This window comes from Bos grunniens, chromosome 13 (assembly GCF_055505025.1).
Source record: "Bos grunniens cultivar Pamir isolate PY7600 chromosome 13, Bosgru_T2T1.0, whole genome shotgun sequence".
NCBI lineage: Eukaryota > Metazoa > Chordata > Mammalia > Artiodactyla > Bovidae > Bos > Bos grunniens.
Genome location: NC_141177.1, coordinates 21356438 through 21383912, shown reverse-complemented (window position 1 = coordinate 21383912; position 27475 = coordinate 21356438). Strand labels below are relative to the sequence as shown.

Here is a 27475-nt window from a genome sequence, read left to right as displayed (position 1 = left end):
TCAGGGAAGGGAAGAGCTGCTCCCTTTATCCTGGCACCTCCGCTGGGACAGAGTAGGTGACCCCAAGCCAATGAGCCCTTCTGTTCCAGACAAGGGGGTGGGCACAGCATAAGTAGACTGGGGTCTTTGACACTTCTGAGGGGACACCCTCTCCCCTTGCAGCTGGGCCTGTCATTTTTCTGGGAAGAAATAGAGGCAGTGAGCATATCAGGCTTGCTGCCAGTCCCACCCTCTCTCTTCCCCTCTCCTCTGCTGCTCACATCACCTGGGACCCTCCCTGCTGAGATTTTCTGGCCCAGCTGGTTTGGAAACCCCTGTATTGTCTCATCCTGCTGTCAAGAGAACTCTTCAAGTTACACCTTCCCATAGAACTTTCTAGAGGCTGAAAGTGTTCTCTTTCTGCATTGTTCACATGACCGTGAGGAGCCACACATGAGTACTTAATGTGGCTGCGATGGCAGGCACTGGGTTGCTCCTTTGGTGGAGTTAGTGGCCACTGATTTGGGCAGCATAGGAAGGAACTGTTCAAGGGCTAGGATTTAACCCCTGAGGATGTCAGTGGGTTTAGGGAGACCAGGAGAGCCCCTTCTTCGCAACAGACTCTGGTTCCTCCTTCCAGGCCGCAGATCAAGCTCACGACTGTCCAAGAGGGAGGTCTCCAGCCTGCTAAGTTATACTCAGGTACTGGTTCTGTGGTCACATTTCTGGGATTCAGGGGAACTCTATGGTTTGCATATTAAGTAGGGGACCTGAGGCCCACTTAAACTGATGGCCAGCAAATACTTGCTGAATGAGGAATTTGAACACTGCTAGGTACACAGAAGACTTAGAACAACCTCACTTAGAATGGCATTTGCTGCTCTCACATGCTGAGTTTTTGAAATGAATGTTTTTCTCAATCTGGATGATCAATTGAACTGATAAATTTCTACTGTAACAAGATTTTTTTTTTTATCCCTGAAAGGAATCCAGCTTGCTCATGGTATGTTTTGAATTGGATCTATTTTAGAATTTAACATCTATTCATGAGGAAAATAAATGTATGATTTTATTGCTTGTAATATACCTGTGTCTGGTTTGATAGTAAGACTGTGTGGCCCTGTGGCCTCAAGGATTTTTTTTTTCCTTTTGGAAAGAACTTGCCTGCCTTATTAGGGGATTTTTAACAATCATTGAAGTATCTTTTACCAGTGTTGCAATGTCAGGGTTTCTACTTGATTAGTTTTTTTCCAACTTGTAGCTTTTCCGTGTTTTTTTTACTCATGACGCTATTTATGTCTTCTGTTTTCCTATGAATCATATTAGAGTTTTGTTAATTCAGGTCATTATCAGGCACTGGGGACAAAGTCACGGTTGAAAGTTGTAGACAATGAAAACTCCCCCTCATACGGCTTGTCTTGTCCTTATGGAGGACCACAGGTGCGCACCCAGATAATGAGGATCAGGAGCTGAGGGGACCGGGTAGGGACAGCGCTGGAACAGGCTCAGAACAGCTGTTCTGATCTCTTGGAACCTCCTCTGTGCCTTGCGTTGGCAAGCATGCATTACTTGATTCTTACTATAACTCTGTTGTGCTGTAAGGGAAGAACCATTGTGCCAGTTTTAAAGAGAGGAATGGACCCACTCAAGACCTTAGTTGGCAAGGGAAAAGTCAGGTTCTTAACACGCTGGCCAGACATCGGACCACTCCCCACCTCTCTGGCTCTCATGCTGAGTTTTGTTGAGTTCAGTGTGCAGCATGGGATGTGTACTCGACACAGGACTCGTGCCATTTCTTCTGGGTCACTGTATCAGGAAGCATCTTCCTCAAGCCTGTTTTCCCCAGATGCTGTTAATTGTGGAAATTGACCAGGTCTCCCTGCTGGGCATGGCAAGTTAGTCTAACCATGAAATCATGATTTTGAATGCAGGAGAAACCCCAGTGGAATTAGAAAACCAAAGAAAAGGTGTCAATGCAAAGGGCATCTGAAGCCTTTTGTGCTCATACCTGTAAAATCTTTTGAACAATATGAGGTTGCAGATCTTTTAAAGTCACTCAGACCAATATTGTTTTCAATATGACTGACTCTTCATTTTTAAACTATCTTGGTTATATGACATCTAAAATTAATAATTTTTCATTTATAAAGGACCTGACGGGTGATGGAGATGGCGAGGGAGAAGACGGGGATGGCTCCGACACTCCAGTGATGCCAAAGCTCTTCCGAGAAACCAGGACTCGGTCTGAAAGCCCAGCTGTAAGTGTCTACCCCTGAGCTGAGGCACTTCAAGCACACCACGTGCCTGCATTAAAAGCCTTGTCTAGGATCTCCCTGGAGGAACTTTGAACAAATGTCCTGAAATTGGAAAATGACAGCAAACCTCATTAATTATGATTGAGATGGTTTTCACATGGCAGTTCTCTACTTTTCTGGGGAGCATTCTAAGAAGTGCCCAGGGGTACAGTTTACAGGTGGCTGACTCCAGGCCAGCCAGTTACCTTTGGGACCAAGTTGCTTCTGTAGGTGGATTCTATGACTAAAATGTCTGGAAATGAGAAGGCAGTTATTGCTCACAGTCACCCAGCCTGCTGTTAGGAAGCAGACTGACACTTGGTGACCGTGGCATATGCCACTGATAATCCTATCCAGCACATGATGTCTATCATCCTGTTTTCACAGATGACAGAAAATGCCAGTAGTTTACCCATGGTTAAGCATTAACTTCTTGCGTGCAGGATTTGAACACGGTCTGCAACACTCAAGTTCATGCCATTTTGAGAAGAAAGCCTAAGGGAGTTCTCATCTATCTTGAAGAATGCAACAATTGTAATAATGCTTGCAGGAAAGAAGTCTTTGGGAATAAATGTGGATTTTGTCAGTTCAGTTTGCAGGTGCCAGTTTCAGCTGTACCAGGCCAAGTAGGACCTGCTGTGGATTGTCAGGCAGCCCTGCCAGCCACACTGCCCCCTTATTCCGCTCGCACTAGGGAATTCAGGGGTGGGAAGTTAGACCAGAGTGACTCAACCACCGCCTTCACTCCTGTTGGCCTGAGGCGGCCTCTCAAGCGTTGATCTCTGGGCCCTCGGGCTGAGCCTCCAGCCTCCATTCACCAAAGGCCTTGTGCTTGTCCTCTCCTGCTTCCAGGTCCGAACCCGAAATAACAGCAGTACCTCCACCCGGGAGAGGCACAGGCCCTCCCTACGTTCCACCCGAGGCCGGCAGGGCCGCAACCACGTGGATGAATCCCCCGTGGCGTTCTCAACTACCAGGGTTGGTTCCCCGGATGCTCAGATCCCTACCCCCCGCCCAGTCTCTTAACTGGAAGCTCTGCCCCTCTCACCACACCAAGTGGCTGCTCTTTATATAACCTGCTTCCTTTCTTCACCCTCCTCTCCCTTTCAGGTTCCTGCCTTTCCTTTCTCTCCTGGGAGCTAGCTAAGCTCTTCCTAAGCCTGATGACTTCTCTCCTGGCCTAAACCCTAGACGGAACCCTGGTGGGAAGTGCAAGAATTCCCTGTGAACTGGGTCCTTACACTTCCTCAGAATAAGCTCAAACCACTGATTTCAGAACTGTCTTGTCTCCTTAGTATCTTCAGTGACTCTTCTAGAGCCAACCCCATGGGTTACAGCAACTCTCAACTCCTACGGCAAGGCTAGGCACCAGGAAGCCCTCTCTGCGCATCACTTGTTATCCTGTCTTGGTCCTTAATTCTGTCCTTGTTCTTCCGGAAGTTGTTTCTTTCCCCACTTAAGGGACACTCACTTGTTCCTGGAAAACTATCCCTGTTGGTCTCTCTTCCATTACCTTATGTCTCTGCTTCACTTCTGCTTGACTGAGAAGCAGTGGGTGCCCCTCTGCCTCTGGTCGCCACCCCCCGCCCCGGTCTGCTGTGGCCCATGCTATGCGTCCTGTGTTCACAGTCCCTGAGGCGAAGGACGGGATCCTCTGCAGGCACGCCATGGCCGTCCCCCGCCAGCCCCTACCTCACCATCGACCTCACAGACGAGGATGTGGTGCCGCAGAGCAGCAGCACGCCCTACGCCCGCCTGGGCCAGGACAGCCAGCAGGAGAGCATGGAGTCCTCGCAGCTGGACGCAGACGGCAGAGATGCAGACAGCACTGAGTATCAGGTACTGCTGGGAAGGGCTGAATACAGCGAAAAGTTACCCAGAGGTGACTTAAGACTTTTGGTCACTTATATCACAATAATTGATTCATTCTCCAAGTGCGTTTTCCATTTGTCAAGTGTCCCTTCCTGTATCCTTATCTCAACATTGACTCAGGCACCAGATTAGTTTCCCTCCTAAGTTTTTCTGAACATTTTGTACTTAGAAATGTATATATAGATAATCCATAATTCTATTCATCATGTGTGTATATACACGCAGTTTTTGATAATTCTATTCATCATCTGTATATACACGCAGTTTTTGATTGGCTTCTTTAACTGAGGAACTGAAGTTGCCCCACTTTCGTGTCTACCCCATCAGGTTTTGTTCATCACCAACCAGTTGAGCTTGTTGGCTTCACTCAGGCTTTGCTACATATGTATTGCTCTATGTACACATACCGTGTAGAAATCTGTTTTCCGAGTACATGACTTCAGAGTAAATCTTATGCATTTTAATAGCTTGCATGATTCCCTTTTACAGCAAGCTTTTTACGTGCAAATGGCCCAATTTTTTTTTTTTTACATTCTAACGACTTGTACTATCCCATTTGATGGCCTGTGGGAATATCCAGGATTTTTACTCGATTCTTCCCATGAGTTTTCAGTTTTTTGTTTTTGTTTTTTTTTGACTTGGCAGCTTAACATGTTTCCCAGATATTACAGGTGACATACTGTAGATCCAACCTATAAAAGCTCATGTTCTTATCATGCAACCAAACCTGCCTATCCTCTGCTCCTTATTTCAAGCAATTCTCCTGAGTTTTCAACCAGGAAGTGTGTTGGCGGGGGTAGGGAATTTCCTGAGGAACTCTGCCTGCACTTGCAGGAAGCCCTGTGCTGGACTCTTAAGGCAATGGCCATCAGGGTTGGTGGGACAGGGAAGGTTTTTCCTCCGTCCAACCAGTCTGTCTCATTGCGATTTTGTTCATGTGGTTTTTCTTCTTGCAGGATGGGAAGGAGTTTGGAATAGGAGATCTTGTGTGGGGAAAGATCAAGGGTTTCTCCTGGTGGCCTGCCATGGTGGTGTCCTGGAAGGCCACCTCCAAGCGGCAGGCAATGTCTGGCATGCGGTGGGTCCAGTGGTTTGGTGATGGCAAGTTCTCCGAGGTGAGTCCAGGATGAGATGGGCCTTACTTAATGGGCTTATGGACAGAGCCAGGGTTTCCTTCCCTTACTTTTACAGTTGCCCTTTAACATAACAGCCTGCTCTCTGCGATGGATGTGGCTCAGTGACTCCGTGTGTCCAGGGGCTCATACCGGCCCAGAGCTCTGATCCATGGTGACTTGGCCTCCAGTTTATTTCTCTGTGGCAGAGTCACCAGTATAGGTTCTGAGGGGTAAGAGTGGCCACCTGGGAAAATACTCTCAAAGTATTCCATTTGAGAAGCCTGAAAGAAGAAGAGAGGGGTCTCTGACTTATCATTTAGCCCTGGGGGCCAGGACATCCCTGGCTGGGCTTAGAGATGAATCCAGGGTTGCTTGGTGACAGTTATGAAAGTTCTTTGGAGATTTCAGCATTTCTTGATTTTGATATTAGCCATTTAAAGCTCATCTTTCTTATTGAGAATCTGTGTTGGGGGTGAATCAGGTTGATTTGATTCTTCCACCTTTGAAGACATCTTCTTAGACTCCAGGTTTTGATTAGAATGCAAGGAACAATACTTTTCCTGTGATGTTGTATTTAGCTCATCCAGAGCTAAAGTGTGTCCAGAGGTTAGGTGAGGAACATCCAGTGTGTTCAGAGGTTAGGTGAGGAACAAGTTGTCAGGTTGGCAGGGATGGAGGCAGGTTTGAGAATGAAGAACCAGCTAGTAAGTTGAGACTCTGATTTTCTCATTGGATCTTTCCCATTAGCAACAATGTTCTCAAAGGGTGACAGTAGTATGACCTGGAGTCTCCGGGATAGGGAGAGTTCACATGTAGAGGTCCTCCCTGGCCAGCAGGGGGCGCCAAAGGACAAATATCTGGGGCCTGTGCGCCCCCAGAAGCATCTAATTACAAGAAAGTGGGCAATGACTTGTGTGAAATGAAATGAAAAGAAACATGGAGGGTTTGTAATTTCTTTGGCGAGTGACATAAAATGTGCTTAGCATAACCGTATCTGATTCTAGTAAGATGCTGTTGTCTTAGCATTACAGGGTGTGATTGCAATATGGGGCCTGGTGCTTAGGCTGTAGGCTGTATTGAAACAGTTTGGCCTTGCGATGGCACCTGCATTTCCATGCACAACTGTTGAACCGCAGTTTCTTTTCATCAGTGGGGATGACACCCCTATGGGTGATCAGGCTTAGAAATGTAAATAGAGGTGATCACGAGTGCCATCACTGGGGAGAATGAGACATTACATGTCACTTGAGCTCTGAAACCTGAATGCCCGGTTTCATCTCATTGGCGGCCTGAATGGTTCATGCATGACCTGGGGACGTGGGAATGAGACTTTTACATCATTAGCCCCAGTGTAATTCATGTATCAACAAATCATAATTACTAAAAAGAGCTTAACTCTGTGCCATGTACTATTCTCTAATCCCATCCCTTAGCTTACTTAATAAATGGCTGAAATAAATAGTAAATAGTAGTCATAGCTATTTGTTATGCTTAGGAAGGAGGTAAGAACATGTACCAAACCCTTTGAAAGTTGGAGCATCCATGGAAAATTGTAAAACTGAGCTGCAAGGGGGCCACACCAGGGACTATTTAGGTCATTTGCTCTTAAAATATCTGTGAACTTGATCCTCAGAGATAAACTCATTAGAAACCCAGGGTACCCCAGATACAGGCTGTGGGTGGAGGTTGATGATAACTTTCTCTTCTAGATTCCGGCAGATAAGTTGGTGGCATTGGGATTGTTCAGCCAGCACTTTAACTTGGCGACCTTCAATAAGCTGGTCTCTTACAGGAAGGCCATGTACCATGCTCTGGAGGTAACTTGGCAGTGGGTGGCTGAAGGAACATACAGAAAGCCAATTCAATCCACAGTGTGGCCAAGAATGACTCAGAGGGGACCTGGGCAACCAGAGGGAGGAGGTTAAAAGATAGCGGTCTAATAGGCTATGCTGAGAAGGGAAGGAAGGGGTTTGAGACTGTCCATAATTTCCCAGTGCCCCACTGATGTCTGTCTGAATTGCCCTCTGAATGAGGAAGGAGGACCCCTGGGAAGTAGGAGGCAGTATCAGCATTAGTGAGCAGCGATATTAGCATTAGTGAGCAAGCTTTTGCAGAGCTTGTGGTTCAAAAGGCCAAGACTATGCAGCTGCTGAGGTCAGCTGCTTCCTCCCCTTGTCCACGGGACCCGTCAGGCTCTGTCCGTCCTCTACCTTCAGTTGGGTTTGCAGTGATTAGTGTCATCTGTCCAGCATGTGTGAGACCAAGCACTAGGCTTAGTTAGACATTAAGCCTTCACCGCCACACCTTCATTAATAACTTGGAGCTTTCTCAGAGCCCATGAGACAATGCTGACTGATCTGACCTGACCACTCCAGTTCTCTACAGGGAAGAGATCACATTTGGTGCCTCTGTGGGGAGACTGAACGCTCCTTCGTGGCCTGTCCCTGCTCCTCCCTCCCTGTCACATACCATAGCTCAGGACAGCTGTCTGGCTATGAAAGGGCCCAGTGCGAAGGGGAATGAGGCCCCAGCAAGGGGAGTCCCTGGGTGGGGCAAGCCAGGCAAATACCCATCCTGCCTATTTATCAGATTCTATCTCTGTCTCGGCAGAAAGCCAGGATCCGGGCTGGCAAGATGTTCCCCAGCAGCCCTGGAGACTCACTGGAGGATCAGCTGAAGCCCATGTTGGAGTGGGCCCATGGAGGCTTTAAGCCCACTGGGGTCGAGGGTCTCAAACCTAACAACAAGCAACCAGGTATGAATGATGCCCTGTGGCACACCCATGCCACACTGCTGGTGAGAGCACCCTTGGGTGGTGCAGCCATGCCTGCTGCCTCTCACCTCACCCCGGCTTTCCAGCAGTCAGTTTTCCCTGGCTGACTAGTTAGTTTTTTCCCAAAAAACAGCCCAAACATTTCTAGTTTCACTGGCCGCTTTTCCTGCTAAACGGTCAAGTACAGATAATTGAGATTGAATCTGTTTCAGAACAGATCAGTAAACAGTCAAGGCGGAATGTACACTAGCACCTTATTTATTTATTTTTTTTAAGGGGAAGAAATTAAGCCCTTAATATTGGAGAAAACTAGGAAAGTGTTAAAAAAAAATCCCTCAAAACAACCAAAATCTAGGTCACCTCCATTTAGAAAGGGGCACCATTCATCCTCAAGTTGACCAATATTGCAGTTCCTCCGTGTTTAGACAGCTGCTTTTCTGTTTCTCTCCAGAAATCCAGAATGTCTTCTCATCCTTCCATTTAACGCAGTGTTTTCTGTTCTGTTTTGTCCCTCCCCCGCAAAAAGTGGTTAATAAATCGAAGGTTCGTCGTACAGGCAGTAGGAACTTAGAAGCCAGGAAACACGGTATTCATTCACCATCTTTTGACTATGCCCTCTTTTCTCTGCACTTTCTTTCAATCTGTTTGCACATAAAGTACCCCGAAAAGAATCAAATCTGTTGAAAAGTCACCCTGAACTCTCACCTTCCCCTTCCCTCCAGCCCTCACGACTGCCTTCCAGGTGACTGGGGTTGGGTGTGCACATCCTTCCAGCTCTTCCTGTACACTGGTTGGATTTCTACTTTCCCTTCATTTCTCAATATTTATGGTATAAGCACTGTAAAATGTCATTTTTTCACTAAAGTGTCCTTATTAATGGCTGTGTAATTTTCTCTCCCAGGGACAGAGTCAAATTAAACCATGTCCCTTAATAGATTATTCTGTGTAGATTGAATAAAAATAGAATTTATAGAAATAAAAACAGTAGCCACCTAACATAATTCAGTATTTATTGGCAGCCACATCAAAAAGCTTAAATTAATATTGATCATACACTTAATCTGTTCCCAGCATTTAGTACAAAAAATGATAGTCCTCTTTTCAATATCTTGCTTTAAGTGTCTTAGAACATCTCAATTGGGACACTAAGTGTTCATTACAAACAGTTGATTGGTGTTTTCACCAACGTCCAGCTTGTTCCCAATGGACTAGTTAATGGGATCTATCAAAAGTTTTAAAATGTGCATCGGAATTAAATTAAAACACAGTCCCTCAGTCACAATGGTGAGAGATTGCTGTTCTCAGTAGCTTCCTGTGGCTTTCAGCTTATCAGAGATCTCAGGCAGAGTTGGTGGCATCTGTAGACTGAGCTGGATCTGGTGGATGCATTTTGCATCTATAGCTGTTTAAGGCCCTGTACATGGGTCAGGCACGTGAGTTTCAGATAACGTCGTCCTCATCCAAGTTGTCCAAAGAGGGGCCATGTGACACCCAGCGGGTCACAGCCAGATGCAGCTGGCACCCAGGCCTAGCACACAGGGTCCTGTGCTCCCAGCACCCTCCTCCCACCCAGCCGCGGCTGCCTTCTCACCTTTCACAGAGAATAAGACGCGGAGACGCACAGCTGACGACTCAGCCACCTCTGACTACTGTCCCCCACCCAAGCGCCTCAAGACAAATTGTTACAACAATGGCAAGGACCGAGGAGAGGAGGACCAGAGTCGAGGTGACTGTGGGGTGGGGAGGGGAGGCTAGGGACCCATGCATCCTCAGTTGGCTGTGGGCAGGTAGGGAGGAACACCCAGCACAAGGCTCTCTGACCTTATCTTTTCTCATCACCTTGTCTTTTCTTAACAGAACAAATGGCTTCGGATGTTGCCAGCAACAAAGGCAATCTGGAAGGTAACGCCCTCTCCCTTGCTGGCTTCCCTTCCTCAGTAGTGCTCCCAGCTAGTGCTCCAGTGCTGCTGGTCTGCCCTGCCCTGCAGAGGTTAACCCCGAACTCTGCCTTGACCTCAGGGTGAGGTGTGGACACCTACCTTACTCAGGTGCTACTTAGAATGAGTCACCTGATTTTCACTGAGGGTGATTCCTAAGGTCAGTGGGCACGAAGGATGCTTGGGGACAGGAAGGAAATGACACTTGGGCCAGGAGAGTCACAAACCTGAAACTACGATCTGTGGCCTCTTTAGCCCCCTGAACAAGCACTGCAACTGCCTCAGAGGTGGAAGACTGTCATTCTCAAACCAGCTCTGGTTCCTTTGCCCTGGCTGGGAACCCAGTACACTTCTAATGGATCTCGGGATGTGTGATGAAGGCTGTCTGTTGCATCCTCAGGCCCATGTCTTTAGTCAAAATATGAAGTGGTTAGTCACTTCAGGGTTGGAAAACGGCACAGCTGCTGACCCAGGGAGCCCACATTTGGAGCAGACCCTGACAATCCTCAGGACATGGACCCATGATCTTCCCCAGCTCTCAAGACTCCTTCAGCCATCTGTCTGCTTCCTGGATGGGCGTGGGGTGAGGGTCCTTGGTATTCGGCCCACTTGGTCAGATCTGTAAGACCCGCTGATGGGACGTGAGGCTGGATAGCCTAATAGGAAAAGGACCCCGGCTCTTGAAATCACAGATTATAGTCTGTGTGTAGGATTGGTCACAGTCAAGTCCTATCCTAGGACGACGGGCAAGTTGGCATGACCACAAATTCCTCAGAAGTGCCAGTCTGTGTAGAGTCTTGAAAGATTTTCATACCAGACTCTCCAAGCATATGCCTCTGCTGGTGCAGCTACTTGTTGCCCCCCTGCACACCTAGGTCCCCCCACCCCCCACCTGCCCCAAGCCCCGCGTTCTTCCTTCTGGGCCAATCCTTTGCCTGTCTTGTGGGACCTTCTGCTTGGAGCTGTTGATTTAACCGTCTCCTTGTGGGATCGAGGATGGTTCCAGAGACAAATCGTTGCATAATCCTAGCATGGAGTAAAGCGCAGTAAGACCCAAGGCTTTAGCAGCGGCCTTGTCTTTCTTACAGATAGCTGTTTGTCCTGTGGTAGGAAAAACCCCGTGTCCTTCCATCCTCTCTTTGAGGGTGGGCTCTGCCAGACATGCCGGGTAAGTCCAATCCCCACCCTGAACTTTCCCGCCCCCTGCCTGCTCCGTGACGTCCCGTACTTCCTCAAAAAAAGCCTCCCAAGTGTAGGCAGCAGGAAAGGTTCTAGGGGGGCTAATCACCCTACCCTTCCCTCCCAAGGGTGCTGGCCTGCAGACCCAGGCCAGTGGTCCCTGTAAAGAGCACCAGGCCACCAGCGACCTGCTGTGTGGCTGTGTCTGAGGGCCGACGAGCCCGATGGACTTGGCTGGCTGTGCCCGGCCTCCGGCTTCACAGGCGTCTCTCTCTGGCTGCCAGGACCGCTTCCTCGAGCTCTTCTACATGTACGACGACGACGGCTACCAGTCGTACTGCACCGTGTGCTGCGAGGGCCGCGAGCTGCTCCTGTGCAGCAACACGAGCTGCTGCCGGTGAGCCGCAGGGCTCCCCGGACGGGTTCCAGGCCTGGGCACTGGCGCCTCGCTGACTGGGAACCAGGGCCCGGAGCCAGAATTATTCTGCGGGGGCCTGTCCTTGAAGTGCTTGTACATCCCTACAGTAGCACTAGGATGTATGGACAAGCTCAGGGCATGAGAGAGGAGGATCCATCACCCCCAGAGCTCAGCCAATTCTGGGCATGGCATGGGTCCCCAAGGAAGAGGTCGGTGTTCCCCAAACACAGGCCTTCCCGCCCTTGGGGAGGGGCAGCTAGGGGCCTGAGAAGGTTTCAGCCAGCACGAGCCATCTCCATGGGGAGGGTTGGGTCACAGGAGAGCCATCGGATGACAGGCACCCTCCTCCCCCGCTGCCTGGCACAGGTGCTTCTGCGTGGAGTGTCTGGAGGTGCTGGTGGGCGCGGGCACGGCGGCAGAGGCCAAGCTGCAGGAGCCCTGGAGTTGCTACATGTGTCTCCCGCAGCGTTGCCACGGCATCCTGCGGCGCCGCAAGGACTGGAGTGTGCGTCTGCAGGCCTTCTTCACCAGCGACCCTGGGCTCGAATATGTAAGCCTGGCATCCGCCCCAGTCTGTCAAACAAAGCTCCGCTGTCCAAAGGAGCATCTGTCTCAGGCTGGAGACCCAGGCGGCTCTGGGGTTCTTCCCTCCCCTCCTTCTTGGCTTGGGTTTTCAAGGGCCTGCTGAAGAAATAAGATGGAACTGACCCAGTCTTAGTTTTAGTAGAACTGCAGGGGGGAGGGAAGCCTTTGACTTACTCTCAGGTCTGGCTGAAAGTGGCTTTTCCTGGGCTGCTTGCTGTTGTTTATGGAGGAACACGTCTGGAGTGGTGTCAAAGTCTCGTTGTTCCATGTCCTCAGGGTAGAAGGGTCATGCTCAGGGCATCCCAGCTCAGAAAGGTTAAAACACATGGCTTGTTGCCCCTCAGGAAGGCCAGCCCCACCTCCGCACCTCCACCTCTATGATCTCTATTTTTATTAACCTGGCAGGAAGCCCCCAAGTTATACCCTGCGATTCCTGCAAACCGAAGGCGGCCTATTCGAGTCTTGTCACTGTTTGATGGAATTGCAACAGGTGAGTTTAGAGCTCACCTAGGGATGCTTACCTGCTTCAGGTATCTGATTTCAATGTTAGGAAAGACCCCTGGGGTTACCCATTGCTCACCTGTTCTGAGAAATCCATTGGTTCCTTGTTTCTCTCCTTGAATCCATCATTTCACATAACTGGTCCTCCTCCTTTAAAGGCATGGATTTTATTTTTTATGTGTAGGAATCTTGGGAAATTATTTGCTGTTTCATATCATAGATATATTGGAGATTAATTCTGAACTCATCACAGTTCCTTCCCATTTCCCCCAGGTTTCCCATGTATAGAATTAGCATAGCCAACATGTGTTGCCTCTGGGGGCTTTGCCTGATTCATTCCTCAGAAGTGCCCTATAATATATTGTTAGGAATATTTCCCTTTTACCAGAGTAGGAAGCAGTGAGAATCAGTTGCTGTGTATTTAGCATCACTTGTATTAATATTTACTTTTGTTCACCAGTGTCCACCTGCCTAAAATACTGATAGCTTTAAAAGACTCCAGGTCATCACCAGTGGCTTGTTTTCCCCTCCCTTTGGGGAAAGTAGGTTCTAAAAAACTATTTGTGTTTGTACAATGGCTTATTCTCACTGTAGCTTGCCAGAAATGTATTTGATTGTCCTGGAGCGGATGGTGCTCAGCATTGGCTATGCACTAGTCAGTTTTGATACATAACGGCCAGTGGACACAGCAGAGAGTCTGGGGAGCCCAGTTTCATTGCTGACAGCATGGCTTCCCTTGAGGACTGCCATGATCTTTATGTCTCTGGTCTGAGTTCTAAAGATTGTCTAGAGATGGCTTCTAGACAATCACTGGAAGGATGGGCCCTGGGCAGGACAATCCTGATAGATTTTCTCTTCCCCTTGACAACCACCCCCACCTCCCATAGGGTACTTGGTCCTCAAAGAACTGGGCATCAAAGTGGAGAAATACGTGGCCTCCGAAGTGTGTGAAGAGTCCATTGCCGTTGGCACCGTTAAGCACGAGGGCAACATCAAATACGTGAATGACGTCAGGAATATCACAAAGAAAAACGTGAGGGCAACACCCACTTCTTCTTCTCCCTGAACCCCATACATCCTTACAACCAACTGGTCACCTACCTGCCCAGGGTTGTGGCAGAAGAACAGCTTTGGTTACATCCATCTGTAGTGTTAAGCTCACAACTTGAAAATCCTTCATATGTAAAGCAATCTCAGAGAAGCTTGAGCTTTTGGATTTCTTGGGTCAAAAGTGAAGCTGGGAAATTTAAATGACCAAGCAAGACTTGGAAGTGGGTTTTCTTCTAGCTAGTTACCTGGAATCCAGGCTGTTCATCTCTCCATCCCCAGCCCCAGCCCTGACTGTTTTTCTCCTGCAGATTGAAGAATGGGGCCCATTTGACTTGGTGATTGGTGGAAGCCCATGCAATGATCTCTCCAATGTGAACCCTGCCAGAAAAGGCCTGTATGGTGAGCATCCCTTCTCACATAGACCCCAAGAGACCCTATGTCCCCTGACTGCTGGCCAGGAAGAGTGCCCTGAGAAGGAGCTGTTATCTTCTGGCCAACTGTACTTGCTGGCTCTGTTCATCCCTCATTGTGACTCCTCATTTTCCAGAGATAAAAATGAATCTCGCATGGCTGATGCCTGGCTTTCTAGATGGTGGCAGGGAGAGGGGACAGTAAGTCATCAGCATAGCTAGTCCTTGGGAATATGTTGGTCTCAATATGGAAGAGTGGGCTGAAGGGTTTGAACCTGGCTTTGCCATTGTCTTTCGTGGGCTCAGAGGGCACAGGCCGGCTCTTCTTTGAGTTCTACCACCTGCTGAATTACACTCGCCCCAAGGAGGGTGAAGACCGGCCTTTCTTCTGGATGTTTGAGAATGTGGTGGCCATGAAGGTTGGCGACAAGCGGGACATCTCTCGGTTTTTGGAGGTGAGGACGTCTGGAGTCTTGATTCTCAGGGTAACACAAATGGGAAGGCTTGCTGGCACTGGGGTGAGGGTTATTTCCAGAGTTGGAATTGATGGTTTTCCCGTGGAGGGCATGGCTAGTTGTGAGAGTATGTGGGAAATGTTTGATCTCTCACCTCACTCTAAACCCACTGAAGTTGAGATGATGAAACTAGCATACTTTTGGAGGCACCATGAGAGCGGACCAGACACTTTTTACTTGAATTTTTCTCACCCTTATGCTCAGAACTTCTGCTTTAGGGACCATAAGAAAGATCATTACCTACTGCTTAGTATGCATCAAGCATGGTAGTAAATACTATGTATTTACATGTATGTATGTATGTATATAAGCTTCCCAAGTTGTGCTAGTGGTAAAGAATCTGCCTGCCAATGCAGGTTTTGATCCCTGGGTCAGGAAGATCTTGAGGAAATGGCAACCCACTCCAGTATTCTTGCCTGGAAAATTCCACGCACAGAGGAGCCTGGCAAGCTACAGTCCATGGGGCCACAAAGAGTAGGACATGACTGAGCACAGATACACACACACACATAGACTTACTTCCCCCCGACTTTAAAGCCTCTGTTCTACTAGGGAGGTTCTGGAACTGGTTGGTCCATTCCTCATGCCTTGTGAACGTTGGCTGATCAGTGACAGAAGTCAGATTTTGCCAGCACTGCATTTGCATAACCAGGACCTCATCCATTTTGCTGGGTTTCAGTTTTGAGCTTCCTTTACCACCCGTACCCAGGGCTTCTGTAATGATTTGACATGCCCAGGGAATACCGCCTCTTAAGCAGCAAGTCTGATCTGGTCTCTTTCCCCACCATTAACAGAGAGACACAGGCTTGGTCCTTCAGACAGATTCTTGCGGGGAATTGGTCAGTCCCTCGCCTGGCAGGAGTCATACCTCCCGCACAGTCAGGGACAGCCATGTCCCCAGTGCCACCTGCATTCTGCCCTGAGCTCCCAGCAGCTGCCCTGTTCTCTCCCCACAGTGTAACCCAGTGATGATTGATGCCATCAAAGTGTCTGCTGCTCACAGAGCCCGATACTTCTGGGGCAACCTGCCCGGGATGAACAGGTAACAAGGGGCTCCTGGTGGGACCGGTAACAGCCGAGTTAAATATAATGGTGTGAGCCGTAACCACCAACTCTTAGGAGAGGGGCACATTGGAACCTTGTATAAAGAGCTGCTCTGCTGAGAAAGGCCTCACCTTCTGCTTCAGACCAACCCTTAGTGTTATGGTTGAAGCTTGTTAGGCTGTATAGCAACTGCCTGAGACTCAGGCCAGGATTCCACAATATACTTTACTCCTGCTCTGCCCACGGACCTGGTGCTTAAACCTGGTACTATGTGCTGGAGCAGGCTTTGTCACAGCCAGGGACATTGACGCTTCTCCACCTCCCTGTTGTGGTCCATTGGGAAATGAACTTTTCCCAGTCTCCTTACCTCCAGGATGAAGTGGTGATCCCTGGACCAGGCCTGAGGTGACCAATCAGGTGGCAGAGCTGAGATAACCGTCAGTAGCCCAAAGCCTGTCTTTGGATTTTCTTAACTGAGTTCTTTACCCAACTTTTCATTAGTCCTGTCATGGTGAAAGCCAAGAAAACAAGTGGTATTACTGATGATTAATTACCTCTTTCATGTGGCTTCAGGGAGAACAACCTGCTAATTAAGATACCAAATGTGATGATAATAGGACTTGCAAATAAGTTAGCTTCAAAAAAAGATTCTTTAAAAGGAAGTGTTGGAATTATAACTTTCAGGCATTTAGCAAAGTGTGGACAGAGGTGAGAAGGTACTGGAATAGTTTGGAATTTTTATTGGGTATCTGACATTTTCGTTTGGCTGATCTGCCTGTCAGATGGAGCAGTGTCCACATCTGGACCTGCTTCTTCGCTCTCGCCCTGCCGGACGCTGCACTCCCTGCTGCCAGCTGTGCTGTGACAATGCCAGTCTTGGCTCTAGCAGAGCTGACCCTGCCAGTGGGGTAGGCACAGGAAAGACAGAAATTCAGGGTCAGGGCTGGAGAGGGCACTGGAAAAGTTGATGGGGAGGCTCCTTATTCCAGCAGGACCAGAAGAGAAGGAGCAGAGGCATGAAGTTCAGAGGGAAAAGGTCAGGGGTCATAGTCACAGGGTGTTCACAGAGCAGCTCCAAAAACAGTATTTTAGGAGTCAGGGAGAGGAGCGCGAAATAGGCCAAATTACATGAGGCCTGTGGCCATGGCAACAGTTAAATGTACTCTGGCTCAGGGAGTTCAGGTGAGTTTTTCGTGCATGAGATGTGTTTCTGGTTCTCTGGGATTTTTAGTGGAAGAATAGACATGATGAGATGAGAACAGAAGTGGGGAGGCAGCTCAGATGTGGTTCAGAGGAGGACAACTCTGTGCTTGTGTTGGTACCAAGAGGTAGCATCCACATGCACTGAAAACAATGAGCGTGGTGGCTCCAGGAAGGTGTCCTGTGGAATTGCAAAGAGGGATCAGATTCTAGATACTGGGATTTGCAGAACTTTGTCTGAGTTGGGATGAGAAGTGAGCTGCTACAGTCGGGATCTTAGGATCAGTGACTCAACATCAACCATAGGTCACAGACCAAATCTAGCCCTTAGACTAAACACCTTGGTTTTTAAGATTTCAGTCCTAGAATCAACAGAATGTAGGGCAGGGCTGTGAACCCTTAGTCCATGAAAGAGTTGGGAATGGAGAGAGGGTGAGGTCAGTGTGGTATTTTGTGTTCAGTGGCTCCTCTTGTGGGCACCGTGTCCAATCTGACATCTGATTTCATTTTGGCCTCTGAGTTCCTTACCCAGGGATGCTGTGGTGGTCATCAACCCTGTACATTCAGACCTCTTCCTAGTTTTCTGCTTTGGACCTGCTTAACCACTTCAGTATCTAAAGTTCTATCCATCCTCTTTGTCAAGCATCTGTTTGCCTCTCTCTGCATTTGCAGGTTTCAATGGTGAAAGTTACAAGGGGAATTGTAGCCCTTAATGTGAACCACTTAACTACTGTCCTTAACTGGACCCCACTGTTAGAGCCTCCTGAGGCTGCGTTCCAGCAGTAAGCCACCAAATCATGGATTTGATGTACTACTTGTATTGAGTAGACCCACAAAGACTTAATCCAGGCTCCTGAGGCTCAGAGATGGCAGAATTTGCTCAGGGTCACTCATTCAGCCAGTGAGCAGTGGGGCTAAGACTGAAGTGTCTCCTGACCACTCTAATCATGTGCTTCACCATCCTGCTCTCCTCAGTGAAGGAGCTTTGACTACTGTTAGCATTTGGGTAGGGGGACCATTCACTGCTGCACCTGGGGCTTCCTGCCCCAAGCAGCTAGCCTGTCCCTGACTTGACCCCCAGGCTTATGCTCACGCCTGGGCCCTTTTTATCATATTTCTGTAGCAAGTTCATGGCTAGAGCACATTTTGCAGCTTGGGCTCTCACTCCCAGCCTGGGAGGCACCGAGCCAAGGCCCTTTTCCGGGCAGTAGGAAGTAATGGGTTTTGGATGTTCCCAGGCCTGTGATAGCATCCAAGAATGATAAGCTCGAGCTGCAGGACTGCCTGGAGTTCAATAGGACAGCAAAGGTAAGCGGCGCGCTGCCTGGCCCACCACTTGGTGACCTTCCAATGGGACTGAACCTTGGTGTCCTCACCCCACACGACTCCCTGGTGCTGGGCTTCCTTCCCCACACAGTTGTTCTATCCCATCTTCAAATACAGAGGAGGAGGGGTTCTTGATAAAGAAAGTGAGAGAGGGCAACTAGACTTTCCCATTGTGAATGCACACTCCATGGAGACTCCCAAGTGAGAAATGAGTACACTTTTGCAAGAAAAAAAAAAAAATCTGCTATTAAGTCATAAATAATTTATTAATATCTCCAGAAACTTAATTTTCAAAGCTTCCATTAAGCTAAGTTCCATTCAATCCCTGCTTGACCATCCTCTATAATCTGGGGGAACTTTTCCTTTTGCTTAATCTTGCTTCAGCAATAACTGTTTCCTTGATGCCCATCTGATCTCATTCATGGACACTTTTGTTTATCTCTTGTTCTCTCTGAGGCTGGTCCTTCCTGCTCATTAACTTCTTGGCTTTTGTGGGAAGCACAGAGTGTGTCCTTCCGTCTCTCCTTTTCTCGTTCCCTATCTGAGCCTGGCCCTGCCACCCTCTCTCCCACACCTGCCCTCCCTCCTCCTCCACCTTCCTTAGGTGCTTCTGAGCCTTGACCCAGAACCGTTCATTCTGTGCTCACTCCATGATGTCATTTTGTTCTCCAGTTAAAGAAAGTACAGACAATAACCACCAAGTCGAACTCGATCAGACAGGGGAAAAACCAACTTTTCCCTGTTGTCATGAATGGCAAAGAAGATGTTTTGTGGTGCACTGAGCTAGAAAGGTGAGCAAGGCTGTTCGTGGAAAGGGGAATCAAGCAGACAGAGAGAAAGGGGGTAGAAACCATGGTTAAGGCCAGCAGCATGTTCCACATAGTCTCACTGACCTTCTACGTTAGCAGGGCTGGGAGTAACCTTTCCAGTTGGTGCTTATTTCCTAGCAGAAATGGCAAAAGGGCCGGTGGTGAGGAATCTGAAACCTGAGGCCATGAGACAGCACATCTGTCTCACCTGGCTGTGTTTCCCTGGCATTTGCCTGCCCTGACATGCTGGGACCCTAGGATGTGTGAGGATCCAGCTAAAGGAAACTCTACCGGCAAGCCGTTCCTTCTTTCTCAGGATTCCTCCTGCTGAGTTGCTTGTTCCAAAACTCCTTAGCCAAAGTCTGTCCTGCCCCTTATCCATTTATTTGGCTAAGTCTGGATTTTATCTATTTTGAAGAACCAACTCTTTGATTTAATTTCTCCTGTTCTGCATTTAACTTTTTTTTTTTTCTTGTTTTATTTTGTTATTGTGATGAGACTGTAGTAAGGGTTGTGAACATTCCTCTTTACATTTTTGGCAGTGTCTTAGGGTTATTTTGATAGAGTATTTTCCACTCCAGATAGTTTAGTTCTAAAGCTGGATGTATTTCTTGGTTTAATTCGTAGTATGGACTGTAAACCTGGGAAAGAGTGAGGGCCAGTGTATCTGTAGCCTCTTTCCAGACCTGTACCTCTTCTCCTGTGGTAGAATGCCACTCAGGAGGCTGTTGGTATATTTCGTTGCCATCTGCCATTTAAGTCCAGCTTGGGCCTTGATCCAGCAATTTGCTTTGAAGAGGGAAAGAAAATGCAGGATGCTTCAGTTTACTCATGGTCAATTACCTGAGCATCTGATGATTAGACAAAAGATCTGCTTTGTGAGTGTCCCTATTCCTTAGTATGGCAATGGCTTAACTTTCTAGCCTTTTGTGATGTGAAGATAGGTACTTGTCTGCTGACTGGCTGGCCATCTTGGCATTCATTCAGTCATTCATGCAAGAAAAGTCCAGCGAGCATCATGTGGCAGCAGTACAGTGCAAGCGTGGGGCCGTGCACAAGACAAGTACCCTCAAAAGAGGGACTGTGCCCTCATGACAGGCATCTGTGAGCCGAAGAACTGGTGGACTTGACCTCTGGGGGTCAAGAGGGGGCTCACGGGAAAGCCTGGCGGAAGGGACGGGTCAAAGGGCAGGAAGAGCAGAGCTACATGGGCTGCCTCGGCCAGGAGTCTCCCAGAGGCGCTAAGCATGCTGGTGGGAGCGCATCTGACTCCTTGTCTTTTCACTCTGGTACCCTCCCCGACCCAGGATCTTCGGCTTCCCTGTACACTACACAGACGTCTCCAACATGGGCCGTGTGGCCCGTCAGAAGCTGCTTGGGAGGTCCTGGAGCGTGCCTGTCATCCGACACCTCTTCGCCCCCCTGAAGGACTACTTTGCCTGTGAATAGTCCCCTAGGCACCAGGGCGTGTGGGCAGAGCCACAACCCAGGAGGTGCAGCCCGGCTCTGCCCTTGCCAGCCCAGCTGTGCTTGCGGGGTCTCGCCGAGCACCTCGTTGGGAGCAGAGCTGCCTGTCCCCTCCCTGGGGACCCCGAGGTGCCACCTCCTTGTGCACAACACAGACCCGGCCGCTCGGAGCGGCCAAACACGGTGCTCGTTTTATCTTCTCCTGAAACTTTAAAACTTTAAAACTTGAAATAGGTAGTAAGATGGCTTTTTTTTCCCCCCTCCTTTCTGGGTTTACAGCTCAGAGAAACGATGGCTAAGATACCAAAACCACAGTGCCGACAGCTCTCCAAGACTCAGGTTAATGCTGAAAAATCACCCAAGACAGTTATTGCAAGACTTTAATTTTTTAAAATGTCTGCGGCTCCTTGTTTCCAGGAGTGTGCAGCGGTAGACAGGTAGCTAAGGGACCTTTGAAGGGCCCAGTATGGTTTTTTTCTAGTGCTAGATAAGAGGACATGATGTCCATGTCTGTCTTGAGTTCTTCCCTGGCACGTCGTCGTCCCCACCCGCCCCACCCCGCCCCCACCTCAGTGTAAAGGGCTGGGATCTCTGGCCCATTTAGAGTATTTTCCACAAGGATGATGATTTCAGCAGGGATGACATCATCATCACATTCAGGGCTATGTTTTTCCCATAAATCTGAGGGCAGGGCTACCCTTAGCTAAATCCCTCCCAGTGACTGCAATAGAACCCTCTGGAAACTCAGGAAGGGGTGGGCTGGGTTATAAGCTGCCATATATTGGTATAGACAGGTATGGTTTCTCACTGTCTTCCCCCTTTATACCCATGTGAGAGGAGAGGAGGAGGAAGCTTACATGAGACCCTCCCCCACCCTACCCCACACCCCTCCAGGCTACTCTGCAGGCACAGGTCCCCAGTGTAACACCCCATCTTCTCAGCCAGGGGCAGAAGCACAGTCCTCGCACTTTCCCCTTCTCTAAGAGACTGCAGGGGGAAAACTGCAATAAAAGCTCAACCCTCCCTCCCTCCTGAGATTTTAAAGTCCTTTTTTATTCCATGATGAATCAATAAATCTTTTTTTTTTTAGGGGGAGTGGGAGGTCAGACAAGCTGCATTTCAGAAATGCTGTCGTAATGGTTTTTAACACCTTTTACTCTTACTGGTGCTATTTTGTAGAATAAAGAACAATGTTGACAGGTTTCGTGGGAGGTTTTTTTATATACTTTTTTTTTTAATCTCAGACTTCTATTTTTGTTTAAACATTTTCATAATTTTTTTTGTAACTGGAGCCACAAGTATGGGGAAAAATTGTGCCTTGTTTCAACAGTTTTGCTAATTTTTAGGCTGAAAGATGACAGATGCCTAGAGTTTACCTTATGTTGAATTAAAATCAGTATTTCTCTAACAATCTGGTGTCCCTTTTGTTCTTTTGCAGATCAAATGGGTGGGGTATGTGGGGGAAAGTGGAAAGGTGGATGGTTGAAATAACCCCCCTTCAGTAACCCACCAGTGTGGAAGTTTGCCTCAGTATCGTCCGACTCATTTGCCACCCTATGGACGATAGCCCACCAGGCTTCTCTGTCATGGGATCCTCCAGGCGAAAATACTGAAGTGCTTGCCATTTCTTTCTCCAGGGGATCTTCCCAACCCAGGGGAATGTCTTTTGCATTGAAGGTGGATTCTGAGCCACCTGGGAAGCCCTTTTAAGTACCACAGGTGACCCCCAAGTCTAGTACCATGTTCCCCAAACTCCAATGTATCAGCATCCCCTGTAAGGCTTGTTCAGTGGAGAACAAGCCCTACTGCTAGAGTTTTTGATACATTAACTCTAAAGTGGAGCCTGAGAATTCCTTGATGCTCTTCCAACGACCAATCTGTGATAGTGAATGGATTTCTAAACCTTGTTTCCCCAAATAACAAGTTCATTGAAAGCCTTGATGTCTGGATCAGTCATGTCCAGGTCATTTCTCAAAGCTATTGCATAGCTGGTTGAGATGAGTCAAAAATCCCATGGCTGACCGTCCAGTTCCTTGTCCCTTTGTAGGCTTCTCCTGCACTTTGTTCCACCACTCCTAAGTTGTCATGTCATAACTGAGCCATGGTCAGTGAGGGGACTTGGCTCCAGTGAGGGGAGACTCCTTGGGAAAGACCCAGGATCAATTTTTGACAGCTGCCTGTGGCCCCCCAGTTCTTTGGGTGGACTGTGTTTCTAGCCCTTGGTAAGTTTAATGTTGCAACTCCCTTCAGTAATTCACCTGGGTCCACCCAGCCATGTGGCCCAAAGCCCAGAGTCCATCATGTCATAATTCTGTGTCACTACCTCTAGCCTTTGGTCAGTGAAACGGTGCTGATGAAGAATCTAGTAGCTTTCCAGAGGTTAAGATTGGTCATCTGGTTCCTTTAGGGAGAAGGCAATGGCAATCCACTCCAGTACTCTTGCCCAGAGAATCCCATGGACAGAGGAGCCTCTTAGGCTGCAGTCCCTGGGGTCACTAGGAGTTGGACACGACTGAGCGACTTCACTTTCACTTTTCACTTTCATGCATTGGAGAAGGAAATGGCAACCCATTCCAGTGTTCTTGCCTGGAGAATCCCAGGGACGGGGGAGCCTGGTGGGCTTCCATCTATGGGGTCGCACAGAGTCTGACACGACTGAAGCGACTTAGCAGCAGCAGCAGCAGGCTAGAATAGAACAGCCCAGGTGCAAGTCACCATGGTGAGACATTGGCAATTAGCAAGCCAATCCTGCTGGTGCTCTGCTCAGGTGTTCAGGCCCCAGGGGCCTTGGCTGCCTTATTAAGCCATCTCGTATACAGTGCTGCACCAAGTGCCAGGACAGGATGAAGCGAAATAAACAGCCTCGGCCTCGAAACCCCAGGAGAGGAGATGGACTAGCCATCCAGGTGAGGGGCCCTTGGGTCTTGTGGCCTGCTTGGGAGCAGCCTTAAGGGGAGACCTTGGAGGGTCTGTGGGGGCAGTTCTCTGTTTTCTCAAGATGGGGGCCAGGTGGAGAATGTGATGGACATTCTGATCTTGGCAAAGTAGTTGGGGTTTGTACCTCAAGCAGACCTTTTCTGAAACTATCTTCTGGCTGCCTGGGGCTGTATCTGGGGGCTCACATGTATCACCTTGGAACTTTTCAAAAGTGAGGATCATAAATCCTACCTGCTTCCTAGGGCTGCTGTAAATGTTTAAGGCTCTAACCTGGGTAACTTGTTTTGCCTGGTGCCTGGCACACAGTGAGCCCTCACATGTACTGAATGGCATTGTGATAACAAAACCCTTATAGTGATGGTAACATCCAATATTAATGTGTTAATAAAATCTTAAAAAAGGACAGGTAATTTTCATCTAAGTGTTGCAAAAGAGCTGAGCAACAGCAGTATTTGGTGCTGAAATTGTGTCCATCACCCCATCCACAACATGTTGGGGTCCCCGTGCTCCTTGTTAGGGAGAGTAAGTGTGGGTGGCTTTGGAGTCTGGCACCCCAGAGATCTGTGAAAGGGATTTTCCCTGGTGGTGCTTGACTGACCTCTGAACAGTTCCATGGTTATTTGGTGGGGGATCAGCACTGGACAGAGGGGATCCCCCAGCCTACCTCAGTCAATTGGCTCTTGAGTGATTTTCTGTTCCAGGCTTGTGCTTGGCTGGTCCTTAATTCCTTCCTGCACCCAGACGGTATGCCTCTCCTTGCTTTATCTCCTAGCTTGTGACCTTGAATGTGCTCCGTAGCCACTCTGAGCCTCCATTTATGCAGCTGTAAGGCAAGGATAATAACTTCATAAGGCTGATGTGTGGATCACTCATGCAGAGTGCTTGTGGGTAGTGAGTGCTGAGTACACAACAGCTGCTTTATTGTTTACTGTTTAGAGTCCTCCCAGCAACCCTGAAGTGAGGCAGTGGTTACAGTGATCCCAGGTAAAAGAACTGAGACTCAGATGTGGGTATCCAAGGCCACACAGCCAGTGCAAAGAAGTTGTGAATTGAAATCTGTTTTGTGAATCCATTGGTCTCCCCTGCATCTGTGTATGTGTGTGTGTCTGGATTCTGAAGTTACCTGCTGCCCTTTGCAGCCTATGATAAAATTGACCTTTTTGCTTCCTTCTCTTACTTTTTTTCAACTTACCTTCCTTCTCTCCTTTCTGCCTTCTATCCCTTCTTCTGTTTAACTTTATTACTGGATTTGGTGGCTGCTTAACTGAGTCTTTGTGCATGTTGTTCTCTCCCCAGAACAGCCTTCTCCCTTTTGCCTGGTCCTTCAGTTCTCACCTCTTCCAGGAAGACTTCTTTGCCCCCATTCTAGGCAGCACTAAGAGACATTCTCTAATCTGTCCTTCCCTGTGGACTGATAGGAGAATATCTCAGCACAAAGTACTCTGTATTATTTCTTATTTTTGTACCCATCTCTTTCATGAGCTTGTGAGGTGCTTAAGGCAGATGAGCCCTCCTAACACCAGTTTTTAGTTCAATAAGCTTGTCATACATTTGGAAAACTCAGGTTTGAAGTCATAGTTTTTTATTTGTTTTTGAGGAGGAGACTTACAGTTTAGAGATTATTGCATATATTAAAAGTCACTTAAAAGCACATAGTAAAATCTCCCAACTTTGTCCTACTGGATGGAAATTCTTTTTTCTTTTTACCCTCTGGTCTTTCACAGTTAGAGCTTAATGTGACTCAGACAACCTTGGCTTAACCCCCTTCTCAGAGAGGAGGGTGGAGCCTAAGTAGGTCACATGGCCCTTTCTCATCTCTTTGGGGCACTGTTGCCTGGGAGGGCAGATGAGTTTTATTTCTCAGGCTCTAGCTCAGAGACCTATGATGTCCTGTGTCTCCAGAACCAGGTTCGAATGGTAGTCCGACACCTGAGGCCCTTCTTGACTTGACTTTCATTTCCCACACCCATTCCTCCCCGACCCCAAATGGCTTTCAGGTACTGCTGACAGCATATCAGTTGACAGAAGTTGAATATTGACATCAACTGAAAGGGACTTTGAAACCATTAACATTGATTGAGCACATACTATGTGCTGGGAGTGGTCTAAGAACATTACATACATCTCATTTGATTCTAACCCCTAGCAGAGTCAGGATTTGAACCTAGACCTGGTGGCTTTGCTACTTACAAAATTTACTGAAAGCGTTGGAGACTTAACATCCTTGTGTATAAGTTGGGGGTAATTAACACAAATGCCCAAATCACTATGACTATTCAATTATCCATATAGTGCTGCTATTACTACTATTACTATAATCATTTGTTACAGGGTTCTTTGCTGCATCCTTTTGTTTGTCTTTCTACCCTCTCGCTAGGTTAACATCCTATATTTTAGGGCAAGTATCATCTCTAGGAAGCCTTCCCACACTGTTTAGGTGAGGTCAGGTTTTCTCCTGCTGTATACTCTTGGAGCGGTACTTACCAGCAAGACAACCCAGCAGTACTGGTGGTTAAAATATTGAAATGCCTCCAGACCAGTTGATAAAGAGCTCCTGTCCCAGCTCCCTAACCCATTCTTCCCTGAACATCTCCCCCTGCGTCAGCAACTACTTGGATGAGACCCAGCCCAGAAGAGGCCTCTAGGCCCCTTCTCCTTGCAATGCAGGTGCTATCTTTCCTGCCACAGCCCATTCCTGTCTAACGAAGTCTGGTTTGTAATTAAACATGCTCATTGTGCTTAGTGGTGTCTGACTCTTTGCGACCCTCGGGACCGTAGTCTGCCAGGCTCCTCTTGTCCATCGCATTTTCCAGGCAAGAATACAGGGGTAGATTACCATTTCCTCCTCCAGGGGATCTTCCCAACCTAGGGATCAAACCAGTGTCTCTTATGTCTCCTGCATTGCAGGCTGGTTCTTTACCGCTGAGTCAGCAGGGAAGCCCTTGTAATTAAACAGTGATGTGTAATTAGTTATGTGCTTTGCCTTCCCTGACAGATTGGAAACTTTAAGAGCTCAGAGGGTATGTCTGTTTCTTGGTCACTGCCGAATCCCTAGGGTTTGATTAATCAGGGAAAAGAAATATTTGCTGAACACATGAATCAATGATATTTTGACAAGAAAACCAGCTCAAAACTTGGATCAATCTTTGTGATGCAGGGCAACTGATCTCTCTGACCCTCAGTTTTCTCTTCCATAAAGTGGGTGTAACTCATTCTTTGAACAAGTCTCTGCTGCTGCTGCTAAGTCGCATCAGTCGTGTCCGACTCTGTGCGACCCCATAGACGGCAGCCCATCAGACTTCCCCGTCTCCGGGATTCTCCAGGCAAGAACACTGGAGTGGGTTGCCATTTCCTTCTCCAATGCATGAAACTGAAAAGTGCAAGTGAAGTCGCTCAGTCGGGTACGACTCTTAGCGACCCCATGGACTGTAGCCTACCAGGATCCTCCGTCCATGGGATTTCCCAGGCAAGAGTACTGGAGTGGGATTCCAGGCAACAGTACTGAAGTGGGGTGCCATTGATTATCAGGCTCTTGGACACCGTGGGAACAGGATTGAGAAGATTCTTGCTTCCGTGGAATTTATGGAAAAGCAGACAATAAAGGCATAAACAATTAAACGAGATTACTATGCTAAGAAAAAAACGGATGATGAGATTTACAGGGTCATTCTAGAAAAAAAAGTCGCAGAATATGTCTCTACTGTGACTTTTAAGTCCTTCCTCAAAGCGCCTATCGATTTATTTTTTTATCTAATAATCCATTTTTTTATAGAAATTCATTGTAAAACCAATTTTTTGGCTACTGGGGTGGAGAATTTGTAACTGGATCCCGCCTTCTAGGCGGGGTCACATCTGCCCGAGGTGGGATCTCATTGGTTGCGGCAGACCTCGCGCAGTTGCATTGCCCCGGCAGCCGGCGCCCCGCCCCTAGGGCACTCCAGCCGTCGATCAAGCTTCGGGCTCCGCCCCCAGCGCGCCGCTTCGTCCCTCTCTATAAAAGGAGCCGGCGGGCGATGACGAGCCTTTACGTCGGCGCGTAAGGGGGGGGTGCGTGTGAGGTCATC

General features: G+C 48.2%; 1 protein-coding gene across 12 annotated transcripts in view; it reads left to right on the top strand.

The window, feature by feature from the left end:
• The window catches only part of DNMT3B (DNA methyltransferase 3 beta), a 34869-nt gene extending 12984 nt beyond the window's left edge, over nt 1-21885 (top strand). For 3 of the 12 annotated variants that reach the window (XM_086332386.1, XM_086332385.1, XM_086332384.1), the window contains exons 3-23: nt 620-681; nt 2130-2237; nt 3126-3251; nt 3903-4112; nt 5102-5260; nt 6970-7077; nt 7871-8015; nt 8560-8619; nt 9634-9759; nt 9891-9935; nt 11059-11138; nt 11434-11546; nt 11934-12117; nt 12558-12642; nt 13541-13686; nt 14012-14102; nt 14420-14568; nt 15585-15670; nt 18111-18180; nt 18871-18989; nt 20315-21885. In XM_086332386.1, the coding sequence (XP_086188512.1) occupies nt 620-681; nt 2130-2237; nt 3126-3251; nt 3903-4112; nt 5102-5260; nt 6970-7077; nt 7871-8015; nt 8560-8619; nt 9634-9759; nt 9891-9935; nt 11059-11138; nt 11434-11546; nt 11934-12117; nt 12558-12642; nt 13541-13686; nt 14012-14102; nt 14420-14568; nt 15585-15670; nt 18111-18180; nt 18871-18989; nt 20315-20456 (2414 nt within the window). In that variant the 3' untranslated portion in view covers nt 20457-21885. The remainder of the gene's footprint in view (nt 1-619; nt 682-2129; nt 2238-3125; nt 3252-3902; nt 4113-5101; nt 5261-6969; nt 7078-7870; nt 8016-8559; nt 8620-9633; nt 9760-9890; nt 9936-11058; nt 11139-11433; nt 11547-11933; nt 12118-12557; nt 12643-13540; nt 13687-14011; nt 14103-14419; nt 14569-15584; nt 15671-18110; nt 18181-18870; nt 18990-20314) is intronic. The other 9 variants (XM_086332387.1, XM_086332389.1, XM_086332388.1 and 6 more) reach the window with 4 other exon arrangements.
• The last annotated feature ends 5590 nt before the right edge of the window (nt 21886-27475 follow it).